The sequence below is a fragment of the Octopus sinensis genome, linkage group LG14 (genome assembly GCF_006345805.1).
Source record: "Octopus sinensis linkage group LG14, ASM634580v1, whole genome shotgun sequence".
Taxonomy (NCBI): Eukaryota; Metazoa; Mollusca; class Cephalopoda; order Octopoda; family Octopodidae; genus Octopus; species Octopus sinensis.
The window spans coordinates 44,245,262-44,269,010 of NC_043010.1; the positions used below are offsets into that span (position 1 = coordinate 44,245,262).

A 23,749-nucleotide genomic window follows, 5' to 3' on the forward strand; every position below is an offset into this window, starting at 1 on the left:
AGCTGTGTTGAATGAGAGTAAAGCCCTGGTAGGATGATCTGGAGGAAGGCAGAATATATGTCCATACCAGAAGATGGCTATGAGGTGGGAGGCTGTGGGCTGAAAAGTGCATGCAGAGCTGTTTATTGGAAACATGGCAGTACCATCTGATGTTCTTGATGGTTCTCAGGGCTCTGCTAATAAAGAAGTCATTCCTCAACGTCAGGGTCTTTGTGAGGGGTCATGTTTCTGCTCCAGAGAGCAATTTGAAATGGTGACATGGAGAACATTTTTCATGAATGCCTTGTGTATGAAGATCATATACTTAAAAGTGGGGTGAGGGGCTAACATATTTAATGTAAGGAGTACCAAGAAAGGTTTGATTAATTAAAATTACTCACATAATGAAAATAAAAATGATTAGTACAAGTAATTCTTGTCAAAATTTATGATTATAAATGGCAAATAATGGAATAATGAGGAAATAAAGAAAATATGAAAACACAAGGAAAGTAAATTATGATTTCTTTTCCAGAAATGAATCCCTTTTTTAAATGAATTGAACTCTTGTGTACTGTACATATAACACTTGGCAGAAAAGTATGTAGGGAAATGGAATAACTAAGTGGTAGAGCAATGAACTCTACATACAGATTGATAATTTAAAATGCCAAGATGTAATTAATTTGAACAGATATCTAGGAGAGGGGGTCAGTGGATTAAACAGATTACATAAGTTAATTTACTTCCTCTTGGTTCAGAGCTCAAATTAACATTGCTCAAAATATAGCTTAGAGCTCTCAAGTACACACAAGAAATGAATAAGTGTGCTACTAAAAATAGCTGTAGCACTATCTTGAAGAATTGGTGAATTTTTACTATTACATCCATCTCACTTTGAAGATGAAACGTATGTTATTCCTACATTCTCAATGAATCTAACCATCAAAACTGTCAGAAATCATTCGTTCTTTAACCCTTTTGTTACCAACCCGGCTGAAACTGGCTCTGGCTCTGGCTCTTAGTACAAATGTCTTGTTTTCATGAGTTTTGAATCAAAATCTTCCACCAAACTTTAGTCACAGTTTATGTTCCTAACACTAGCTTAATGATAAAGAAGTTATTTTACTAAATTCTTTGTTATATTTGAAGTAATTGAAAGAAACACAGAGCATTTCAAAATAAATGCAGTAACGAAAGGGTTAATTAAACCCTTCTCTGTAACTGACAGCCAGAGTGAGGGAACCACTATATGAAGTATCTTTACCTGTCAAAATTAGCAGATGAACTGTGCCTCACTAGAAATGTATCTTTGTGTGCAGATATGCAAACTGATTACATTGAATAACCTGAATACTGGAAAAACTTCATGTCAGATGCACATTTTCAGTTATTACTGCTGCATTGTTGATTTCTATGAGAATTATGGTGAAAGCCTTGACTTTCTGTGTTTTCAGTACTCTACTGAAAGTAGACATCCAACCCTATTACAAAACAGAGTGTACATATTAAGAAGAGAAGTTATGGCATTGCAAGAAACGTTATGTTGTGTTGAAAACCAAGAAAAGATGTTACTTTGACTATTCTGTTTCAGACTTTAAAGGTTCTTTTCTGACAACAATAATATTCCTCTGTAGAAAATTATCCTTTTTGAGAATCATGTATTTTTAGCTGTTTATGAGATCACAGTACTATGATGCGGGTACCTAAACCTGCCTGCAAAGTTGTCTGTGGATTGGTATTCATTTTGTTGCAAAGTTACAGATGCCTGATTTTCTAACCAGGAATCAACTGGTAGAGAAGGGTTTGAGGAGAAAATTGATGAAAGTTTTATTGTTCAAGGCAAGTATGAAAGAGGTTGGGTTCTCTGCCAGATTTGCTTGTTTGATAGGATTGAATGGGTGACCAAACAATGTTTCAGTATGACATTAACAGGCTCCAGTAGTGAGAAATGCAACAAAGCAACATTCGTTCCTCTCATTGGTGCACTCTTCTCTTAATGGTACACAATCTTCTGCTTTGTAAACACTACTGAAATGATTCTTGCCAGTGCAGATCTCCACAAGTTCCTTTTCACAAGACTCTAGAGTTTTCTTATATAATAATATTGACAGGTAACTGCTCCTCACTCACAAATGCCTACTCAAACACACTACAGCAAGACTTTCAAGTGATTTTAAATAAATCACGACACATTTCTAGTACTATAAAGTTTAATTATTGAGGAACTGGGTCGAAAGAAAAAAGTTATATTTGAAATTAATAATAAGAATCAAGAAATAATTTGTTGAAGGTCAAATTGTAATGATACATAAAGAAGTAGAAACAAATTTTCCATGAATAAAATAATGCATAACAAAAGTTGGACAATATATAAAACTATTCAAAGTGGTTATAATTAAGCTGAATTTCAGCTAATGATGTTAATGACAATCTTGTAAACATTTATTTAGTAAGTGACTTATAGTATTATTTTTTGTGGTGATGGTAGTGGTGAAGGTGTTAAATAAATAACGAGGAGAGAGAAGACTGTAAAGAGTCAGGTTTTCGGCCGATGAAAGACTGACAACAAGGCCATTTGGTAAATAAAGGCGCAGGAAGATATAAATGGTAGTACAAGTTGAAGTGGGAGAACTGAGAAAAGTTATGATATAACACATACTTGTTTTGTTGATAGAGGGGGAGGGTGGGAAGAAAGAAATGCAAGGAAAGATAAGAGTGTGAAAAAGCATGTCTGCGACAAAGGAGATGACTGTGAAATATTCAACAATGAATTTGAATAAGAAAAGGGGAAAAAAGGCCAAGACGTGGGAATTTCCAGCATCATCCAGAGAAACCCAGACATTTTAGATAGGCTAAAACTCTGAAACGTTCACACTAAACTCGGAAACATTCACACTTTCTCATTTTGCACCCAAACCGTTGCTCTGAAAAGAAACAATTTTTCCCAGCTTTGTTGACCAATAGAAATGATTTCACTTACCTTTTCTTCTTTTTGACTAAATGACATGTTGTCAACATTATCAAACTCCCTTTTTTTCATGGCGGCTGTTCCGCCTCCTCCTGATTTAGCATCAAGAGATTTATTGGGATGGTGTCGATATATTTTATTGATAGATGCCTTGTTGGATGGTTCCGAAGATGTCATCTGTCTAAATTCATTCCCCCTAAAGAAGAAGAAAGAAATAGAGTAATTAGTATCATGAAATCTTATCAAATATTTTATCTTATTTTTTAAAAATCAGTAGAGGGAAGGGGACAGAATGAGAGATGAGAGAGAGTGTTAAATAACTATTTCTAAGCAGAAATAATTATAGGCATAGCTGTGTGATGGAGAATGTCATTTAAGAACCAGATGGTTCTGGATTTGATCCCAGTATGCAGCACTTACAGTAAGCGGTGCATCTACTATAGCATTAGGTTGATCACTGTCATGTGAGGAATTTGGTGCACAGAAACTAGCGAAGCCCTTCATATTCATACATACATATATGAAAATGAGATGACAAAGGAATAAACAATTATCTTATGAACTTCATTAGCTTACAGCTGTTTCTGCTATAAGACACAGTGCAGTGGACTGATAGGTGAGTGCCTGAGGAACATTAACTTTATCAGAGCCTTGAATATGAAGTGCAACTGAAGTGCACCAGGATATGACTCTCACAATGCCTAAGCAAAATATATACATATATGTGTATGCCTGTGTGGATAACCTGGTGAGGGATGCACCACACAAAATATATTGTGCTATTTAGTCCACTGAATCTCTTAGGTGGATATATTACTATTCAATAAATAGACATTGACAAATTATGTACTAGATAAAATACTGGGACCCACAGAATCAAATAGAAACCCTAAAATATGGCTGCAACTAAATTGTTTTTGGGGTCCAATTAAAAAATGGTTGTAAAATCATGCTGATGATGTTGCTAATTGTACGCATTTGGAATTCTTGGAAATATTTTACTTAATGTCTTTCTCAATCCTAGGTATGAACAGATTGGTTAGATGGTAATGTATTGGACTAAACTAAAGGGTGTGAGTTCAAATTTACAGTAAGAGTTTTCTTCGAGAAACACTATTCTATATTGCCTAAAAAGAATTAGGTGCCAGATCATCCAGGAACCATGAATGAAGACTGGTAAACTATCCAGATAAAAAATTTCTCACATTTGAAACTAGAGTAAAACACCATTGGCTTTAGCGGTAATTACTTTACATACTGTACTGTAAAGTTACTAATTTTCTCTATTAATTATATATATACATAAAACTTTGACAGAAAGAAAATGGAATTCATGAGATGCTGTACAAACAATTGTGTTGCATTGTAGGTGTGGATGTATCTTACCAGGTGACTTGTCAAAAGGTACCTCATTTTTAAATCTTCATTTTGCTAATGTTCATGACATCAGGTGACTGAATACTGTTAACAGGGTTTTAAATGGCATACTACAAGGTGTATACTTGAATATGAAATTATTGCATGCATGCATACATACATCACTACCAGCTCTGATAATTTTAGGCACAAATTTATGTACATTAAACATCCAATCATTAACCACTGTATCAATACTTATTTTTATTACTACAATTGTAAACTGTTTTGTATATAAGCCTGTACCTAGAGAGAGAGATTCAAACTATCCTACTGTTTCATAACACCTGATTTCTGTTGGATACAGTTATAATATAAATCCAGATATAAGATCGAGATTAACATTAGAGTAATCCAACATTAAAATAAACGTAAACATTAGCTCTACCAAATTACAAAGTTATTTACAAAAGTTGGTAATTAAGTAGAAAATAGTTTGCCAAACAAATTTTGAGAGCTATAATATTAGAATGGCTGTTCTAAATATTTTAATTTATAATCTTGTGTCAATCTGAGAAATTAATATCTACATTTTATAGGCAAGAACCAGAGTAAGCTCCTGGCACATTCATTGGTAGCTTGGTTGTAATTTTTTATTCTTAAAAATGTATCTTGTTTGAGAAGAAAGGACAGCACTTGTGACCTTTACAATTTTATAGACCTGTCACTGTTATGAAAGATCATCAAAGACCATGAAGCCCAGCATTTGTAAAAGTTTGAGTCTTGTATGCTGTTTATGAGTAAGAAAAGTATAACACTGTTTCCATTGCATACATGTAGTGATTGCATCTTGGTGCTGCAAAAGAGGAGGAAGTAGTTCATAACAAACATGCAATCCTTCCATATTTTGACAACTGTAAATGCTCAAAGAATACTTCTGCAGCATTGCTTGGATATTTGTTCTGGAAATCTGTAACTCTAAAATAAATTGATTCAAAGATTCAGTTGCCAGCCTGTTTTGATGACCATGCACCAAATGCTTCTTATTTACTTTGAATTAAATTATGCCAGGGTTTTCACTGACCAAGATTGATTATGCCTTTGTCCATGCATGTGTAGGCCTGGGCAAGAATTGAAGAAGACTGCAAGTTGTCTATGCATGCAAGCAAGTCTCCCATCTCCCCGATACTAAGTCACCAACTTAGGCCAATTTACAACTAGTCATAACTGTCATTGCAAGCATCAATTATAGTCAGAATGCAAAGAACCAGAACAGCTATCACAAAGCATCTTGCCTGACCCACCAATAGTTCTGGATTGATGGAACTATTCTTAAATATAAAGTATACAAACTCTGAGTATAATTCAAACTGGCCAATCTACTGCAGTCTCTATGCAAATAGAGAGTTTTGTAGGGTTAAGAATAAGTTATTAAATATTCAAGGAACACGTGAATGTTTAATATATATTCACAGAATTATTATAATCTTTCAGGAGTCGGTATTTTTGAATACTGCTTTTCTAAAGCGGATCAATGGTACACAAATTATCAATCTAAAACCTGTTGGTGGTAACCTATTAACTCAGTTTTCAGAAGATATAAACCTGTCAGTTTATTATTGGCACACTATTTTATTAATCTCAGAAGAGTGAAAGAAAAAGTTAAACATGGTAAGATATGGATTCAGATCACTAAGCTGCTGAGCAGCTTGCAGATTTATAAAGTCTAGATGAATAGTCTGCCATTAGAACATAATCCAACTTGTAAAGTCTGACCAAATTTTACTCCAGGCTGGGCATCATAAGGAAATGAATACGTAGATACAGCAATTTAGATACTTAAATTTGTCTACTGCAAGTCAAGTAGCTTACATACCAGCTTCTTCTTTACTTCATCTAATCATAAGTAGTTCATTTGTATGTTATTAAATCTAACCATGAACAACAAGCCTGGAGATTTCCACAGAATTTTCTTAATTTGTTTTGGACTATTTATAGAAGGTATAAAGGAAATAAGGTAGCAAATAAAAAAAATAATAAAAAAAAGCGAAGGCATGGCAGATATTTGGTAGACTTGCAAGAATAAAATAAAATTATTTTTCCCTATTTTTGAATATTTGTTTTGAGAAATTTTAATTTCCTCACAAAGAATTTCTCAATCCATTTGATGTAATTTATTAAATTATATGAAGTTATATAAAAATATCTTAAAACAAAATTAGGGGAAAAAAAGAGAAAGTTCTTGGCAATTAATAATAATCATTCGTAACCTGTTTAAAACAACTCAGTTGATGCCAAGAAAATTAGATACATATGTATATACAAGCAAATACACATGCATAGAGAGAGACTTTGACATATCAGGTCATTAAGAATGAAATATCCGATTTTGAAGTGAAAGTTTATTTTACTCTATCTCAACAAAAAGCAATGCAGTTAACCAAGTATGCACCTAAATTATCAACACAACTTTGCCATTTTATTGGAAGCTTATTTATGCTGGCAGCGAAGAATTCTGGAGAGCAAGAGGTGATGAAATCATGAAAGGCTGTTTTTTCATCTTCTTCGGATTTGAAGTTTATTCCTTGCAAAAAGTTGTCTAATGCCTGGAAAATGTTATAGTCAGTTGGTGCAAGGTCTGGTGAATATGGTGGATGACAGAGTACTTCCAGTTCAGTTCCTGTAACTTGAGTAGTTATATCTTTGTGCAACATGTGGTTGAGCATTGTCTTGCAAGAGAATTGGCCCATCTCTATTGACCAATCTTGGTTGTTTAATTGCAAGCTCACTCATCATTTCATCCATCTGGTTGATGTATACATCTGCTGTAATTGACTTACCAAGTCTCATGAAGCTGTAATGGATGACACCAGCGCTGGACCACCAAACAGACACCATTGGCTTTTTTTGATGAACATTCTCTTTTGGATTGTGTTTTGGCACTTTGTTTCTATCCAACCACCATGCAGAATGCTTGCTATTGTTGAAAAAAATCCATTTTTCATCACATGTAACAATATGATGCAAAAATGGTTTGTTTTTATGCTGTGACAGCAAAGAACAGCAGGTTTCAAGACATGTGGTACCCACCTGTCCAGCTTCTCTACCTTGCCAATTTGTTTCAGATGATCCAATAGAGCTGGAATCAAAACATCAAACCTTGCTGCTAACTCAAGTGTAGTTTGAGATGTTTTAGCTTCCATTACAATTTCCAGCTTACCATTATCCACTTTGGTCTCAGGTCTACCACAGGGCTGATTTTCAAGAGTAAAGTCACCAGACAGGAACTTCTCAAACCATCGATGTACAGTGTGCTGATTCACCACATCTTCACCAAATACCTCATTGATGTTTTGAGCTGTCTGGGATGCATTGGTTCTACGATGGAACTCATTTTCATAAACAACACAAATTTTTTATCTATCCATGGGTTCACAAAAACTGATTTACAAGAGAAAACTCACAATAAAATCAGACACCATAATTGCGTTTTGAAAAGTGATGATGTAACTTTTCAATGTTGTAAAACAAAGAATTGTCAGAATAACACATTAGAGCTAACGACTGTCAAACTTGGTGCATACGAAAATTGGACATTTCATCCTTAATGACCTGATAGTACAATTCTATGTATTTATCAATGACATTTTAAAATTGTAAAAATATATTTTGTAATTTTCTCTTGAATGAGTATTTTAAAAGAACAGCTATTGTTTTACGGGAGCAAGAAAGAGTCATAATTAGCTGCTAAAAGTGTACTGAAGGAGTGGGATTATAAGTTGTTAAATTAAGTGTTATATAACAACACAGCAGCTGCAGCAGTGGTGGTACTTGTATGGAATGAGGTCAGTTTGAGATGGCTATCTTTACACAAGATTTTATTGTATTTTCTACAGAATAGGATGTTTAACGACTAAATGGGAAGAAATATATTTAGTTATTTGTTAGAATGGATTTATTTAGAACAGATTTATTTTTCATCTTTTACTTGTTTCAGTTAATTGGAATGTGGCCATGCTGGAGCACCATCATGAAGGGTTCAGTCAAACAAATTGGCTCCAGGATTTATATTTCAAGTTTGTTTTACAGATATTAAAATTGGAGTTAACTTAGACTTTTAAGCATACTGAGTGGGAGTTTTAGTCTACTAAGAGCATGAATAATCTCAGATAATTGAAGTTTCTCAAGTCATGCGACCTGCTTCTCAAAAAAGCTTGCCCATAACTGGGGCAGAGCCTGAGAGGTTGGTGTTTTGTATCCTGTCACTGGACTGAGTTTGTGACCAAGTAATTCAACTATCAAATGGCTCAGTCCACCTAAATTACAATGTAGGAAGCACTGTGAAACTGACACACTACATGAAGTTACACTCTATAAAGACAGAATATTGAGTGGTAGACATGTTACACTGGGTTAAAGAATTCATTGTTAATCATATTTTGAAATTACATTTTTATTTTTGTTTTCCTTCCTTAAGCTCTATACATTGTCTTTCTGTCAGTAGATATCACCACCATTTATTTCACTACACCAGTGGTTCCTAACTGAGATCCAGATAAGATACACATATTTTCTTTCCTGTTTATTTTTTTTTTGGGGGGGGGGGGATCCATACAAGCAAAATAGTAAATTGGAGATCCAAAGTTGTATTTTAAGGGCCCATGAAAAATTTTGATTTAAATGAAACAGCTAGGTTTCCTTCTCTAACATTTTACATAAGAATGAGTGAATAACAAAAGAGGAATGTTTTTAAACACTGAATGACTATGGAGGTCCACCAGAATAAAATAGTTACCAAAGGGGTCCATAGGTACAAAATGATTGAGAACCATTGCATTACACAATAATTTCCATAGACATTCTATTTTGTTCATCATAACAGCTATAGGGATTAACATTCTAAGGTTTGATATAATCCCTACTTGATTTTGTTTTTTTTCATCAGTACTGATATAGTTGTTTATTCCCTCTTGAATAAAAATCAGGTACTTTCCCTGATCACAAGACTGTCCCATGTCAAGAAGGGATGGAAATCTTGAGCTCCTCTTCACCTGGCTGATTTCTCAGATTAAAAAAAAAAAAAGGCAAGAAAATGCATCAAAGTGATTTCTGAAATCTGAAACTTCAGAAAGATATTCTAGGGGGTCAAAATGAAGGACTGCAGTAATTAATAGAGAGATGATGTATTATGGTATAGACATTGCTGCACCATCAGAAACATGACTAAGAGAGCTAGGAAAGTTATGAGAGCAAAACTACAACCTCATCTGAGTAGGAAGTAAGGATGTTCTACAGAGTGAAGGTCATGTTGGCCTAGCTATTATGATCCCTCTTGTCATCAAACTGATGTCATTTGCAATTGCTATATCTGATAGACTAATGAAGGTGGAATTAAACAGCAACCAAAATATAACTCTTTTTAGTGTTTATGTTACAGTGATGACAAATAAGTGGAACTAGAAAGAAGATTTCTATGATTTGTTGCATAGATCCCCAGACACAAAGCCAACAACTGGTAGGCTGCTTGTCTCAGGTATTTTAATGAAAGAACGAGGTGGGATTACCAAACCTGGGACTACATGTTAGGTCACTTTAGAAAAAAGCAACTCAACTGACCACCCATCACCATTGAAAATGTCTACTGAAACTATCCAACAAATATAATCTAGCTGTAACAAACAGCTTTCAAAAAGTGGATTTGCAGCTGGTGCCATCTTCCCTTGAAATGATGATAACTGTGGAACTATGCTCTTACTTGCAGAGACAACATTACAGGCATAAGCTGTAAGCATGCCATGAAGGGTAAGAAGGCCGATTGCTTCACTGACCACACACTGATAAGTGCTACAAGCAATTTTTCTGTGAAGACAAAGACAAGGAAGATAGCAGAATTGAAACGAAAAGACTAGATAACAACAAATTGAGAAATAATAAAGTGCAACATGAAGTTGCCACAAATATGACCACCAAATTGAAAATGTTACTCAATAATGTACTAGCTGACAGCACAAAGCAATCTGCAAAACAGCTGCTACATCAATTGGCTTCCTAATCATAAATATGTTGACTGGTTTGATGAAAATGCAAATATACGACAGCTGTTAAGTGAAAAATGAAAGTATGATCAAGCCAGCCATGAATGGACAAAATTCATGGCAAGTTACTAGCTGACCCCAAAGATGCAAATGTCTTGCTACAAAGAAAATTGAAGCTGTTGAAGAACTGATTGTTGCCAGAAGGCAGACAAAATTCAGGCCTTTGCTGACACTAACAATGTAAATGCCTTCTATGCTAGTCTGATAAAAGTCTACTGTCCTCACAAAGGTGGTAATGCATTGAGAAAAGTGATACTATGAAATATTGGTAAGGACATTTTTGTAACCTCAACAATTTTTAATCACAAGAAATGTGTTCAGACAGATTCCAGGAGATATCAGATTAAATTTACTATCAAACATGGAGAAACTGGAAACTACCATATATGAGGAGGGGATAGAAAAATGATCCTGATACTAACAACACTCTCATGGTAGTTTATAAGCATGAAAGGAAGGAATTGCACTGCATATACATATAAGTTTGTAATTATCTGTAGACATAAATAACTTTCAATGTTTAAATTTTTCAAGAATAATCAAACTACAGGATTCTAATTTAGCCTTACTTCATATTATGGACTCTTCTAAAACTTTATATTTTATATATAGCATCATAATATACCTTATATTATACATTGTGTCGTAATACATTTTAACTTCATGTCTGAAGAGAATGGTTTAATCAAACATTCGATTTTTAAAATTATTTAACCCACCATTTCTTTAAAATTTTAACCTTGTGATTCTATTAACTCAGATGAGAGAAATATAGAATATTGCTATGCTTGGAGTTAATTCACCCAAAGCAACCTAAATATTTTCAAAACGGCCGTAAGACTTTATACATGATCCAGACTCCTGATGAATCATCCTTTTCATTCGGACTTCGCAAGGTCTTCAGAAATACTGCCCAAATATGTGAAAATTTTCATCATTCTTACACATCAAAATAATGTTTAATTTTCTAAACATCTTTCAGAGAATGAGCTTACAAGAGATGAGTGATCTGTATAAAGGACACTAGGATGTAAAGTTGCAGAGTTAAAGTAACTGAAAAACAAAAGGAAAGAGAGAGAAAAAAGTCAGAGCAAGAGAAGTTTATTATTATTTAATTCCATGTCCTATATACTAAGCATTGGTTTGCTAAAGTTGTCAAAATGTAAAATTAGACTAGAAAGTTTCCCTATTTTGAGAGTTATGCTGACAGTTTGGACTTGGTTGTATATAGGTTAATAGATTTTGTTTTTACACTCATTTATCATATTGACCCCAATGCTTGACTAGAACTTATTTCACTGACCTCAAAAGGATGAAAAGCAAACTTGACCATAAACATAAAGACAGATGAAATGCCACTAAGTATTTTGTCCGGCATGCTAAGTCAGCTGACTCAAGGCAACAACAACAACAATAATAATAGTTTCAAATTTTGGCAAAAGGCCAGCAACTTCAGGAGAGAGGTAAGTTGATTACACTGACTCCAGCGCTCAATTAGTACTTATTCTATTGTCACCGAAAGGATGAAAGGTAAATTCAATCTCAGTGGAATTTGAATTCAGAACATAGAGATGGACAAAATACTGCTAAGCATTTTGCCTGATGTGCTAACGATTCTGCCACTTAATAATAAAAAAATGAGAACCATATCCTTTTTTGCCCAATATTACTCGAGAACAAAACTCTGAATCTATTTTAATTCATATTAAACCTAAACAGGATGAAAAACTAGTATATTTTTGGTGCTTTTTGAACTTAATTACAACTACAGTTACTACTCGATAAAGCCAGTGGCAGACTGCACAAACAGCCTTGTGGTTTTTATTTACAGTCTTTTACATTCTGAGCATAAATCTTGTCAGAGTCAACTTTTGTCTTACATTTCTCTGGATAGATTTAATTGACTTATAGCACTTGCCTAAACAGGCCTTATGCCCATGTTATAAAAGGAAAAATTATGATTACTGCAATTAAGGTATGTAATTTAAATATCTTATTAATTAACACTGCAATTAAAAACATTGTTTCTGAAATTCAGTGGTTCAGCATATCATAGCCAAGCTCAAATTTGATAAAGTTTGGCCAGCCTCTTGTAAAAGATTCATATACATTATTTTGCATAACACTCCTTTCTCTCTCTCTCTCTCTCTCTCTCTGACACACACACACACACTATCATAAAGTATGACATATTCTCAGACCTATAAATAACAGTAATACACATAACATCTGCAAGTACAAACACAGTTCTTGAGATACTATAATACAAACACGAGCCCCAAGCTGATAGGAAGAGTTGTTGATTGAGTAGACCCCTGATTAAAGCATCCCAATTATAACCATTCAATTATCGTTTTAGGGATATCTAAGGCTACATTGTTTAATGTTTTCATTTATTTATTATTTAACCAACAGGATATAATTTGAGAGAGATCTGGCTGCAAATTCTAGCCAGAAGGACAACCGCGTTGAGATCCCCAAGTTGTGTCGAAACCTTTTAAACAAAATCAGAACATTTTGACGTTTTTGTTTTAAATCGTAAATATCATAGCAATTTGTGAAAAGCATTAAAGTTACAATTGTTTCTTTCACTTAGCAGACGCATCAACTTATTCTACGTCGAGTCAATGATTCATTTTTCTGTGTAATAGTCCGATCTGCTAGACATAGCAGCTAAATTCCTTTGAATAACACACTTATTGCCTTAAAAAGGGAAGGAAAAATCGGATAATGTTGCCCTAAATATACAAAAAGACGGTCACAGTTGGAACACATTTTTACTTCGTAGGTTTGTTTGCTCAATCGACGCATTTAGTGAACTTTATTGATTTTTGCCGACGTCAATCACCGCACTAATTCCCTCGAATTACTATATCGAGTTTTATATATTATATTATTATATTATATTATTGTTACTATGGGGCAACAGGATATAAACATTAAATCTGTATAATAATATATTTGTTAAATAGTAGGGAAAAGAGAAGGCAAGTGGAACAGAAAGACCGACAGTATAAATAACATTGATTGATAAGGATGAAAGAGAGAGAGAGAACGGGGGGAGGCGACGGGAAAACAAAATGAAGTGATACTCACACATAAGAAAGAGATTTCGATGGATTTGATTTTGATAATTGAAAATAGAAATAGCGAATGCTTGATGTTTTATTTTGTCATAACAAATGACAGCAGTAAAATCTGGACTAACAGTTGTCTGCTGCGTTATTGAGAGGAGGTGGAAGGAGAAACATAGAGACGGGAAGGGAGGCGAAAAAAAGAAAGAAAGAAAGAAAACGATAGAAAGGAAAGCAGAGAGAGAGAGAGAGAGAGAGAGAAAGAGAGTATGAGAACAAATTAAAGATAGTGAAGAGAAAGAGTCGCAGAGAAATGAAGAGAGTATATAAGGGGAGTACATGAGGAGAAAGGAAGGAAAAAGTGCGGAGAAAGAAAGAAAGAAGAGAGAGAGAGTATGAGAACAAATTAAAGATAGTAAAGAGAAAGAGTCGCAGAGAAATGAAGAGAGTATATAAGGGGAGTACAAGAGGAGAAAGGAAGGAAAAAGTGCACAGAGAGAGAGAGAGAGAGAGAGAGAGAGAGAGAGAGATATTAAAAAAGGAGTGAGTTATAAAAGAGAAAAGAGAATGTAAAATAACAAAGTCGTATTGAATACGATAAGAAATATTATAGTGTGGAGCGTAAAGCAAAAGAGGATGGACAAAAAGTCTGAATATACGAGTCAAAGGAAGAAACAAAATTTACACTGATGATGTGTTGAGTACATACATACATACATGTTGAAATTTTTACACAATGTTGTGCAGATACAAAGAGCAAACGTAAATGTAAAAAAAAAAAAAGGATAAATAAAGCTCAAAGAAGCCGAGTAAGAATCGAACCTACGTCTTCTTTGTCGATGCCTAAGTGCAATTATTGCCGTACTACAAACCCTCAACAAAGGTAAGGAGAGTTCGATTCTTACTAGAATCTCAGTTTCTTTTCACGTTCGCTCAATATATCTGAGCAAATCTGTTAAAAGAAATATGGATGGATAATATTCATTTTTCAAATTATAGTTTAGTAAGTGTTGAATTCTTTATTGTCCGTAGGGGGCTAAGCATAGAGGGGACAAACAAGGACAGACGAAGGGATTAAGTCGATTACTTTGATCCCAGTGCGTAACTGGTACTTATTTAATCGACCCCGAAAGGATGAAAGGCAAAGTAGACCTCGGCGGAATTAGAACTCAGAACGTAACAGCAGACGAAATACCACTAAGCACTTCGCCCGGTGTGCTAACGATTCTACCAGTTCGCCGTCCTTTAGTAAGTATAGAAACAAAAATACGCGCGGGTACGCATTGTTGTTTAACTCCGGGTCAGATTAGATCGAGCAGACAGACCTAAGACAGTAGGTATACCAGCCATAACCGTCTCCTCTTTTTCAGGGAACTTAGGCGTTATACATGTGACTTTTCTTTTAGAATGCGACATCAAGGAGATTTAGCTGCTGTTTCTAGCAGGCTGAGCAACCACTTAGATGCTACCACATTCTCTCTCTCTCTCTCTGACACGAACACACACGCACATCGTTACATGCATAGGTGTACAGTATATATGCATGGCTATTTGGAAAGATATTCTCATTGATTTCTATATCAGCATACAAATAGATTTTATTGATAATCGTAGGTAATAGAAAACAAAGATTAAAATGAAAACTAGAGCAGGGAAGAATCTTCTTTGAGAGCTAAAGTATTTGTTCAAGAGAACTTATCTATCGATAAGCAGATAGTAATGATGGTGGTATTGGTGGTTTTGGGAGGCATCTACACTAGAAAAGATTAGTTGAAAGAGGCGGAGTGGGGGAGACGGTAGTTTAAGAAAGTAGAACAGAGTTATGTGGAATGGATTGTCAAATATTCAAGCATCTAAATCTTTTAGCAATCTACACTTCATACCTGTTCAGTTTTTGATTATTTTTTTAATTACTATCGGTATGCATAAAATCCTTAGTAAAAGATACAATTTGGCAGTCACTAAAAATCTATAAGACACTGCTTTCCAACTTATTCTTAAAAAAAAACTGTTTTCTTTATTAAACACCAAGGGTTCACAAAAAGATTTTGGGGAAGGTACAGGACAATACAATGTGGGGGTAACATAAAAAGCATGTAAAAAAGCAAAAAAAAATTACAAAATTATAAATTTTAACTAAGAATAATTCCTCCAAAAAGGAAGACTAGGGCTGCTTGTGGAAACCCCACAAAACTACAGAGGCCCTGAATACAGAGTGTCTCTCCATATCGAGAACAGGGTCATGTTTAGAGTAGGCCCATTCACTTGTATCATTCCTGCCATGTTCACCCACCTTTCAACAAGCACTTCTCTTTCTACCTTCACATTCCCTTTCAAATAATAATAAGAGCACTCAGAGAGCGCAAACCTCAGCCAAGGCAACACTAACATCTTCTCAATGATTTTTAAAACGATTTTTAAAATGAAATAAAAACTCAACTACTTTCACAAATGAGAGTATTAAAAATGAATCCGACTGCTTTCAAAAATTAAGTGAAAAAACAGGAAAAATAATCCAGAATCCTTGTCCGGTACCAGATCAATCCCAAAATCTAACCAGTTTGTGCCAGCCACGAGGCTAAACATCCCTGCAAGTTTCATCCAAATGCATCCAGCAGTTCTTGAGATATCTTGTCCACGGATTGAAAACAATACCTCCGCCTTTGCTAAGACAGAGTTAATAATACAAGAAAAGATATGACAACCCAGGGGGAGTAATCCACTGGGAGTTACATAGAAAGCTAGGATTTGAGCATACTGGTAAATGGTATGAACATAAACCCAGTAAAGTACTAGAAAGTACGAAATATAAGATGTGGGACTTTAACATTCAGATGGACAGAGTATTAGAAGCTAGAAGGCCTGATATAGTAGAAGTAGATAAAGAGAATAGAAAGTGCCAGCTAATTGACTTTACAGTCCCAAATGATGAGAAAGTCAATATGAGAAGTATAGAGAAAGTAGCAAAGAACCAGGACCTAGCCATTGAGTTACAGAAACTATGGAAATTGCAGGTAAAGTGTATCCCTGTAGTTATAGGTGTATTAGGAACTATTTCTAAAGATTTGAACAGATGGATAGAGGAAATAGGCATAAAACCCAGTTTAGTACAGCTCCAGAAAACAGTGTTATTAGGGATAGCAAGGATACTCAAGGATACTTTTTGGCATTTAAGGTTACTTGTTGTAGCCCAATGTTAGGAAATTTTCTTTTCCAACAGTAATAATAATAATAGGAGCACTCCGTCGGTTGCGACGATGAGGGTCCCAGCTGATACGATCAACGGAACAGCTTGCTTGTGATATTAACGTGCAAGTGGCTGAGCACTCCACAGACATGTGTACCCTTAACGTAGTTCTTGAGGAGATTCAGCATGACACAGAGTGTGACAAGGCTGGCCCTTTGAAATACAGGTACAAGAGAAACAGGAAGAAAGAGCGAGAGAAAGTTGTGGTGAAAGAGTACAGCAGGGTTCACCACCACCCCCTGCCGGAGCCTCGTGGAGCTTTAGGTGTTTTCGCTCAATAAACACTCACAATGCCCAGTCTGGGAATCGAAACCGCGATCCTCCGACCGCGAGTCCGCTGCCCTAACTACTGCGCCATTGCAATCACCATCATCATCATTTTGGCACATGGGCAGCAACTTCAGGGGAGTGGGGGGGGGTTTAAGTCAGTTACATCAACCCCATTGTTCAACTGGTACTTATGTTACTGACCCCGAAAGGATGAAAGGCAAAGTCATATATGCATGAGAAAGTGTATACATGTTGGTTCTTATTATTGAACTTTAGCAGCAGATCTATGATAAAGGTGTTCTAGACATGATTATTTCATCCTTTTTTTTCCCCAGACACAGAGTATCTAGGACTAGGTTATCCAATGTATCATTCTTGGTGACAGATTATGATTTGAGGGATATCTGGCTGTTATTTCTATCATGCTGAGGAACTGCTCATATATAGGTAGGTGGTTGTGTATGACTGTTAGATATGTATGTGGTAAATACATAGAGGTGTTGGTATAAGTGATAAAGTCCTTTGGTGATGTGCTGTACTTGAGAAGACTCATCAAACCAAATGAAATCGTAGTCATAGTTGATGCCGGTATCATGCAACTGGCACCCATGATGGTGATTGTAAAAAGCACCCATTACACTCTTGGAGTGGTTGCTGTCAGGAAGGGCATCCAGCAGTAGAAACCATGCCAAATCAGATTGGAACTTGGTGCAACTCTCTGGCTTACCAGTTCCAGTCAAACTGTCTAACCCATGCCAGCATGGAAAGCAGACACTAAATGATGATATGCATCTGCATGTAAATAAGTTCATATGTTAATGTGTAAGAATAAATACACATATGATTAATCTGCTCTATTATTTAATAGACAAGCCATCTCAATGAAGAAAGAAATAGAAGTCTCTCTTCCCATTATGCACCAAATGAATTCTTAATTCCTTCCTCATCCCATAACTGCAGCCAAATTTGATTCATTGCAGTGTGGTACTGGAACTTTTCCTAGTAAAGTCGTCGTCACATCTGATCCTTTATATTCAGAAGCTTTATTCAAATGAATGTCCAACCTTCTGACATCAAAATGGTTGTCCCCTCACATAGTCTTGATCATGTGTAAGCATGTAAAATGCATGCAATGCGACAATATTTTACTTTCAACTATAGGCACAAGGCCTGGAATTATATTGATTCCCCCCACCCCCACCCAGTGCTCAACTGGTACTTATTTTATCGACTTCAAAAGGAGGCAAGGCAAAGTCAACTTTGGTCAAATCTGATCACAGCATAAAGCCAGAAAGCATAACAATGGTATTACACACCCTGGAAACTATTTTCTTTCATTATTCATGAACTGTTTTAGCATTGTTTACAATGTTTGTTTCTGTATCAGTTGACAAATGACACTCCAAAAGAATTTGAAATAGCATTAAGTTTGAGAGATTGATTTCGCCTTTTGTTCCCTATCAAAATATTAATTTGATTAGTATACATCTTTAACCCTTTAACGTTCAGATTTCTTTGTCAAATGTAATGCTTATTTATTCACATTCTTTACAGTTAATCATATATGATTTTGTATCTATGAGATTTCAAAGTTATGATTGTTTATTTTGAGAATGACATTGCAGGGTAGGTGTGAGAGGCTGGATTTGGTCAGTTTGAAGACAGAACAGGTAGACTATTTAGGCTGGATATAGTTGGTGTAAATGCTAAAGGGTTAAGAAGTACAATTATATGTATACCTGCTTCAGATATAAATAAATTTAGCTTGTGATTCATCATTTCTTCTACATCAGTACCAAACTGAAGCTGTAGTTTCAGAAGATGCTGTAGAAATTGGTTGTATTTTTCTGTCCATCAAAGCAAATGAATGAGTCATACTGAGAGAAAAACGGACTGATAACTCAAAAGTATATGATTGAAATATATATTAGCAGAACATACTTCTGCTAATATATATTTCAAGGTGGCGAGCTGGCAGAAACGTTAGCACACCGAGCGAAATGCTTAGAGGTATTTCGTCTGCCGCTACATTCTGAGTTCAAATTCCGCCGAGGTCGACTTAGCTTTTCATCCTTTCAGGGTCGATAAATTAAGTACCAGTTACGCACTGGGGTTGATGTAATCGACTTAATCCCTTTGTCTGTCCTTGTTTGTCTCCTCTATGTTTAGCCCCTTGTGGGCAATAAAGAAATAAGAACATGCTTCTGTCAGCTATTCATTTAGCTATCTTGATTGAATAAAATGGAAGTTATCACATGTTTACTTCTGGTCTTATTAAACCATCAACATGAGCTGTTATCATGAAGTTAAAGGTATTGTCAGGCACAAATGTTTCTGGAACACTAGTTCAGGAAAACATAAATCTTAACTGTTTCTACTTTATTCTTAACTCTTCTTACTTCTGGCCACCGAGAGTATGAATCACTTGACATAAGCATGATCTGATCTATAGGCATACATATCTACATAACCATGTTCAGTTTGTCAAGTCTATGGTTGCACTGTGTGGTAACTCCAGTTTTACTCTAGTCGATGGCAAATACCTTCTTACATTAATCCCATATCTTCATAGAAACCTGATGACTATATACATTATTATGCATAATTTTTATCATCAATTTTCTTAACAATTCTACATTTCATAAGATATCTCCAACTGTTATATCATTTTCAATGATTTAAATGGCTTTTCAAACAACAGACATGTGTTCCTATTAAGAATGCTTTTTTAATATATGAGATAATAGAGAATTAATTGTTTGTCTCTAATTTTAAATTTCATGCCTTAAAACATTAGTTTCTAGCAGGTAAATGAAATAGAAAATTAACACAATAAATTCCAACTGTGTGTATATCCAATACACGATATTTCATATCCCTTTGCATATAACAAAATGCTGTCATTTTCAGGCTCATCGTATAATACACAGAGATGTTACTTTCGGTAAATCATAATTTTTGAGACCAATTTAAATTTTCAACCAAGCAGAAAATGCCAAGCAGAAAATGCCAAGCTCTTTGAGTATACCATACAATTGTCATTTCAAATTCAAGTTTCTTGCTTTAGCTGTGATCAATGCTGTTCATAAATATAGTACAGGATGGCAGTCTTGTGGAAGTATTCCTGATACACTCTTTCACCTGCATCAGTTGTTGAAGCAAACTCTTTTGTTGACATTAGAAATCTGGATTACTGGATTTAATGTTAACATTAGTTATATATCATAAAATTGTTGGACTAGATGAACATGGGACACCACATTTACAAAGTGATGCATGTGACAATATGCAGTCTAAATAATCATACATATCCCATAGATATTGATAATATCTACTCCTTTGTCAGTCTATATCCTGTAAAAAAAAAGACAAGTCATCAGTCTTCAGAGATGAGTGAATTGTCTTTTTCCTTTTTTCTTTTTTGATTGAACATGTCTGATAAATGATTCCAATCTTTTATGATTTTTATCTACCTTCTTGATATGTTGACTTTCAATACAACTTAATGGTTGTAACTTATCTTGCTTCAGAACATAGTTTCTTGTCTGATCACAGGCTATTTTTAAATCTAATTTAGCAAAATAATTTAACACTAGAAAGAGAATGAAATAACAGTTTATTAACAAGAATTGGATTAGAATCTTAACAGATTCCTTTATTTGCACATGTCTTAAGATCTCTATCTGCTTTCATATAACTACTAAAAAGGCCCGTGTACTCCCTTCAGGAGCAATCTTTTCTAAAATATCTTTATTCAAGAGTTTCTTCAGCTTTGTAGTGATTACTGATTTAATGTGCACTGATGATGGTCTTACCTCAAAATAACATGGCCAGATAATTCCCTTTAAAACATCTTAATCTCCCAAAATATTCTAGAATTATTAACATTCATCACTTCCATCCATACTGACAAATTATGATTTTTCTTATACTCAGTACCAATAACACAACACCTATTCAATCTTCAAGTTCCACTAATGCATCAAACTTTCTGTTAATTTCAATGAATAATCATCAAATTATTTTAATTTGAGATCACATTACTTCTCTGCATTGAGAGGTCATAGCCCCAATACGCATCAATTCTGCTGTGGCAGACAGCTCTTCTTGAGTACAGCAAGATGTCAGATATCTTGGTCCTTAGTTATCTCCTTTATAAGGCTCAGTGTCTTGAGATCGACCTTCAAAACTTCAACACGTCTTCTTGGGTCTCCCTCTTCCACAAGTTCCATCTATTTTAAGTGATTGCACAAGTTCAATCCACTCCAATAGCAATAATTAAAAAATTTTGGGACATGACCACAAGTTTTGTGAGAGAATGTGATAATACTCAGTGCTAGAGAGGACCAAACACTTTATCATTTTATTGATATTGAAAGGATGACAGGTAAGTTGATCCAAGTGGGATTAAAATTCAGAACCTATTGAGATATAATTAAATACTACTACACTCTTTACACAGAATTCATCATTATCATCATCATTTAGCACCTGTTTTCCATGCTGGAATGGGTAAGATGGTTTCACTGAAGTTGGTAAGCACTAGGCTCTAGTCTGTTTTGGCTTGCCTTCAATGACTGGATGCCCTTCCTAATAACTACTCCAGAGCATACTGGAGTCTTTTTATGTGTCACTAGTATGGGTGCCTTTCATGTGTTCCCAGCACTGGCCATGACTACGATTCCACTTAGCTTGACGTGTCTTCTTAAGCACAGCAAATTGCCGTAAGTTATGATCACTTGTCATTGCCTCCATGAGATTCAACAACTAAAGATCATATTTCACCACTTTGTCCCATGACTTCCTGAGTCTACTTCTTCCACAGGTTCCCTCCACAGTTAGAGATAAGCACTTCTTTACATAGCTGTCCTTGTCCATACACATCACATGACCATACTAGTGCAGTCTTCTCTTTTGTACGCTACATCTGATGCCTCTTATACCCAATTTTTCTCTTAAGACACTCTGTCGTACAAGCACACTGACATTGCACATCTAGGGGAGCATACTAGATTCATTTCTTTCAAGCCTTCACATGTCCTCTTATAATTAAATTAATTACTATTATCCCACTGCAACATGTGTGTTCAACACAAAGTTATCACAAGTAATTTCATTCATTTTTCCAGTGAAGAAAACTCATCAATATACAACAGTAGTGTAATAAAGATTATTTAACAGATGCTGATTATTTTGGTAAAAAAGTTTCTTGGGAAACCATCTCAGTATGGAATAGTTTTAGAAAACAGATTTGTATTTAGAAAGAAAAAAACCCCACTGAAAGCAATGCTAACAATAGCATGTTTATGTTGAGTTTGTAGTATAACAGCTGTAGCAGGGATTACAGAGCAGAAGTAATAAAAAAAAGTCAAGAGGGAAAACTTTATTGGCTATAAATCAATGTATGGCAGACTGATCAAGCTAGTTAAGTAACAATTTCCCAAAATTGCTTTTTTATATGCGAGTAGGGAGTGAGAGACATAATGAAGTAATATATATAACACCGACTTCTGAGATAAAATAATTCCACAGGCTGTTATTCAAACACAAGGCATGAGAAGTCTTCAAACTTTGATATATTTTATTACTGGTGTGATTATAAGCCAGACTGGCTTGCCCTCTCTCCCTCAAAGCTAGTCATAGGAGTAGGATAGTAGTATTCAACTATAAAGATTCTAACTCAGTTTTATGAAATACAATGTCAAGATTGAATCATAGAAAGCTGCTGTCATCTCATTCCGGAATGGAAAGTTAGATTAAAGCTGATGATGAAGTTTCAATCCCTTGAGAAACCATTCTTTACTACATCTGAACATTAAAGAGTATGAAGGTTCAAAACTTTCCAGCATCCATATTACTAACTTCAAATCTGAGATCATACAAAACAGTTTATAATATTTCAAAGCATACTTCAAGGACAATTGTAACAAGAAACAGGCTACGCTCTTCTTTATAGAATATAGGAAGTCAACTCTAAGCGACAGAAAATAGTAAATGGAGAACTAAAGAGATACAGGAAAAGAGTATAGTTAAGGAAACATATGGAAAGTAGTTGTAAGAGAGATGTTTGTATGGGAAATTGTTTGTGTGTCCTTTCTGAGATGGTAGGGTAAGGTTTGACGGAGACTTGTTTGCTATTCTGAGCAAGCTGAGTGACCAAGTAGAGGCTCCCTATATTTTGTACAGTAAGTTATACTAATTGTATTGTATATTATATAGCACAATCTTTTGTTATTCCAGATTTAAAATATCTGTAAACACTGCTGCTCTTAGTGGTGATCAACATAAATTTCTAACATATATGTAGAATTCTAGTTTCTATGTGTTTAAAAAATACTTAAAGACTGAAATAGAATAAGTGAATATTAAGAATACAGGTAATATATGATTGACAAGTGTTTTGTTAACTTGTAGCTTTATGGTTGGATCAATCCATGGAAAATAAGAAACAACTCTTTGATAGTATTCCAGGTTATTGGATACAATTATTTTCAGTTAGAATGGTCCAGGCTGATGCTATACTAATAACTTTGGAATTGAGTATATGAGTCTGTAGACCAGCGCTATCATTTGTCAAGCAACATACTACTTGATGAAAAATATTTTCAGAATGACTTTTGTTAATTATTATCATATATAAATTGGGATGTAAGCCTATTTTTATAGGTTAAAAAAAAATGAGGCTGTGCGGTGAGAAGCTTGCTTCCCAACCACATGGTTCCGAGTTCAGTCCCACTGTGTAGCACCTTGGGCAAGT

General features: G+C 34.9%; 1 protein-coding gene across 14 annotated transcripts in view; it reads right to left on the reverse strand.

Moving 5' to 3' along the window:
* Window positions 1-23,749, reverse strand: part of LOC115219128 (protein PFC0760c) — a 328,821-nt gene that overhangs the window by 68,756 nt on the left and 236,316 nt on the right. For all 14 annotated transcript variants that reach the window (XM_036508956.1, XM_036508957.1, XM_036508958.1 and 11 more), the window contains one exon: window positions 2,963-3,146. In XM_036508956.1, the coding sequence (XP_036364849.1) occupies window positions 2,963-3,146 (184 nt within the window). The remainder of the gene's footprint in view (window positions 1-2,962; window positions 3,147-23,749) is intronic.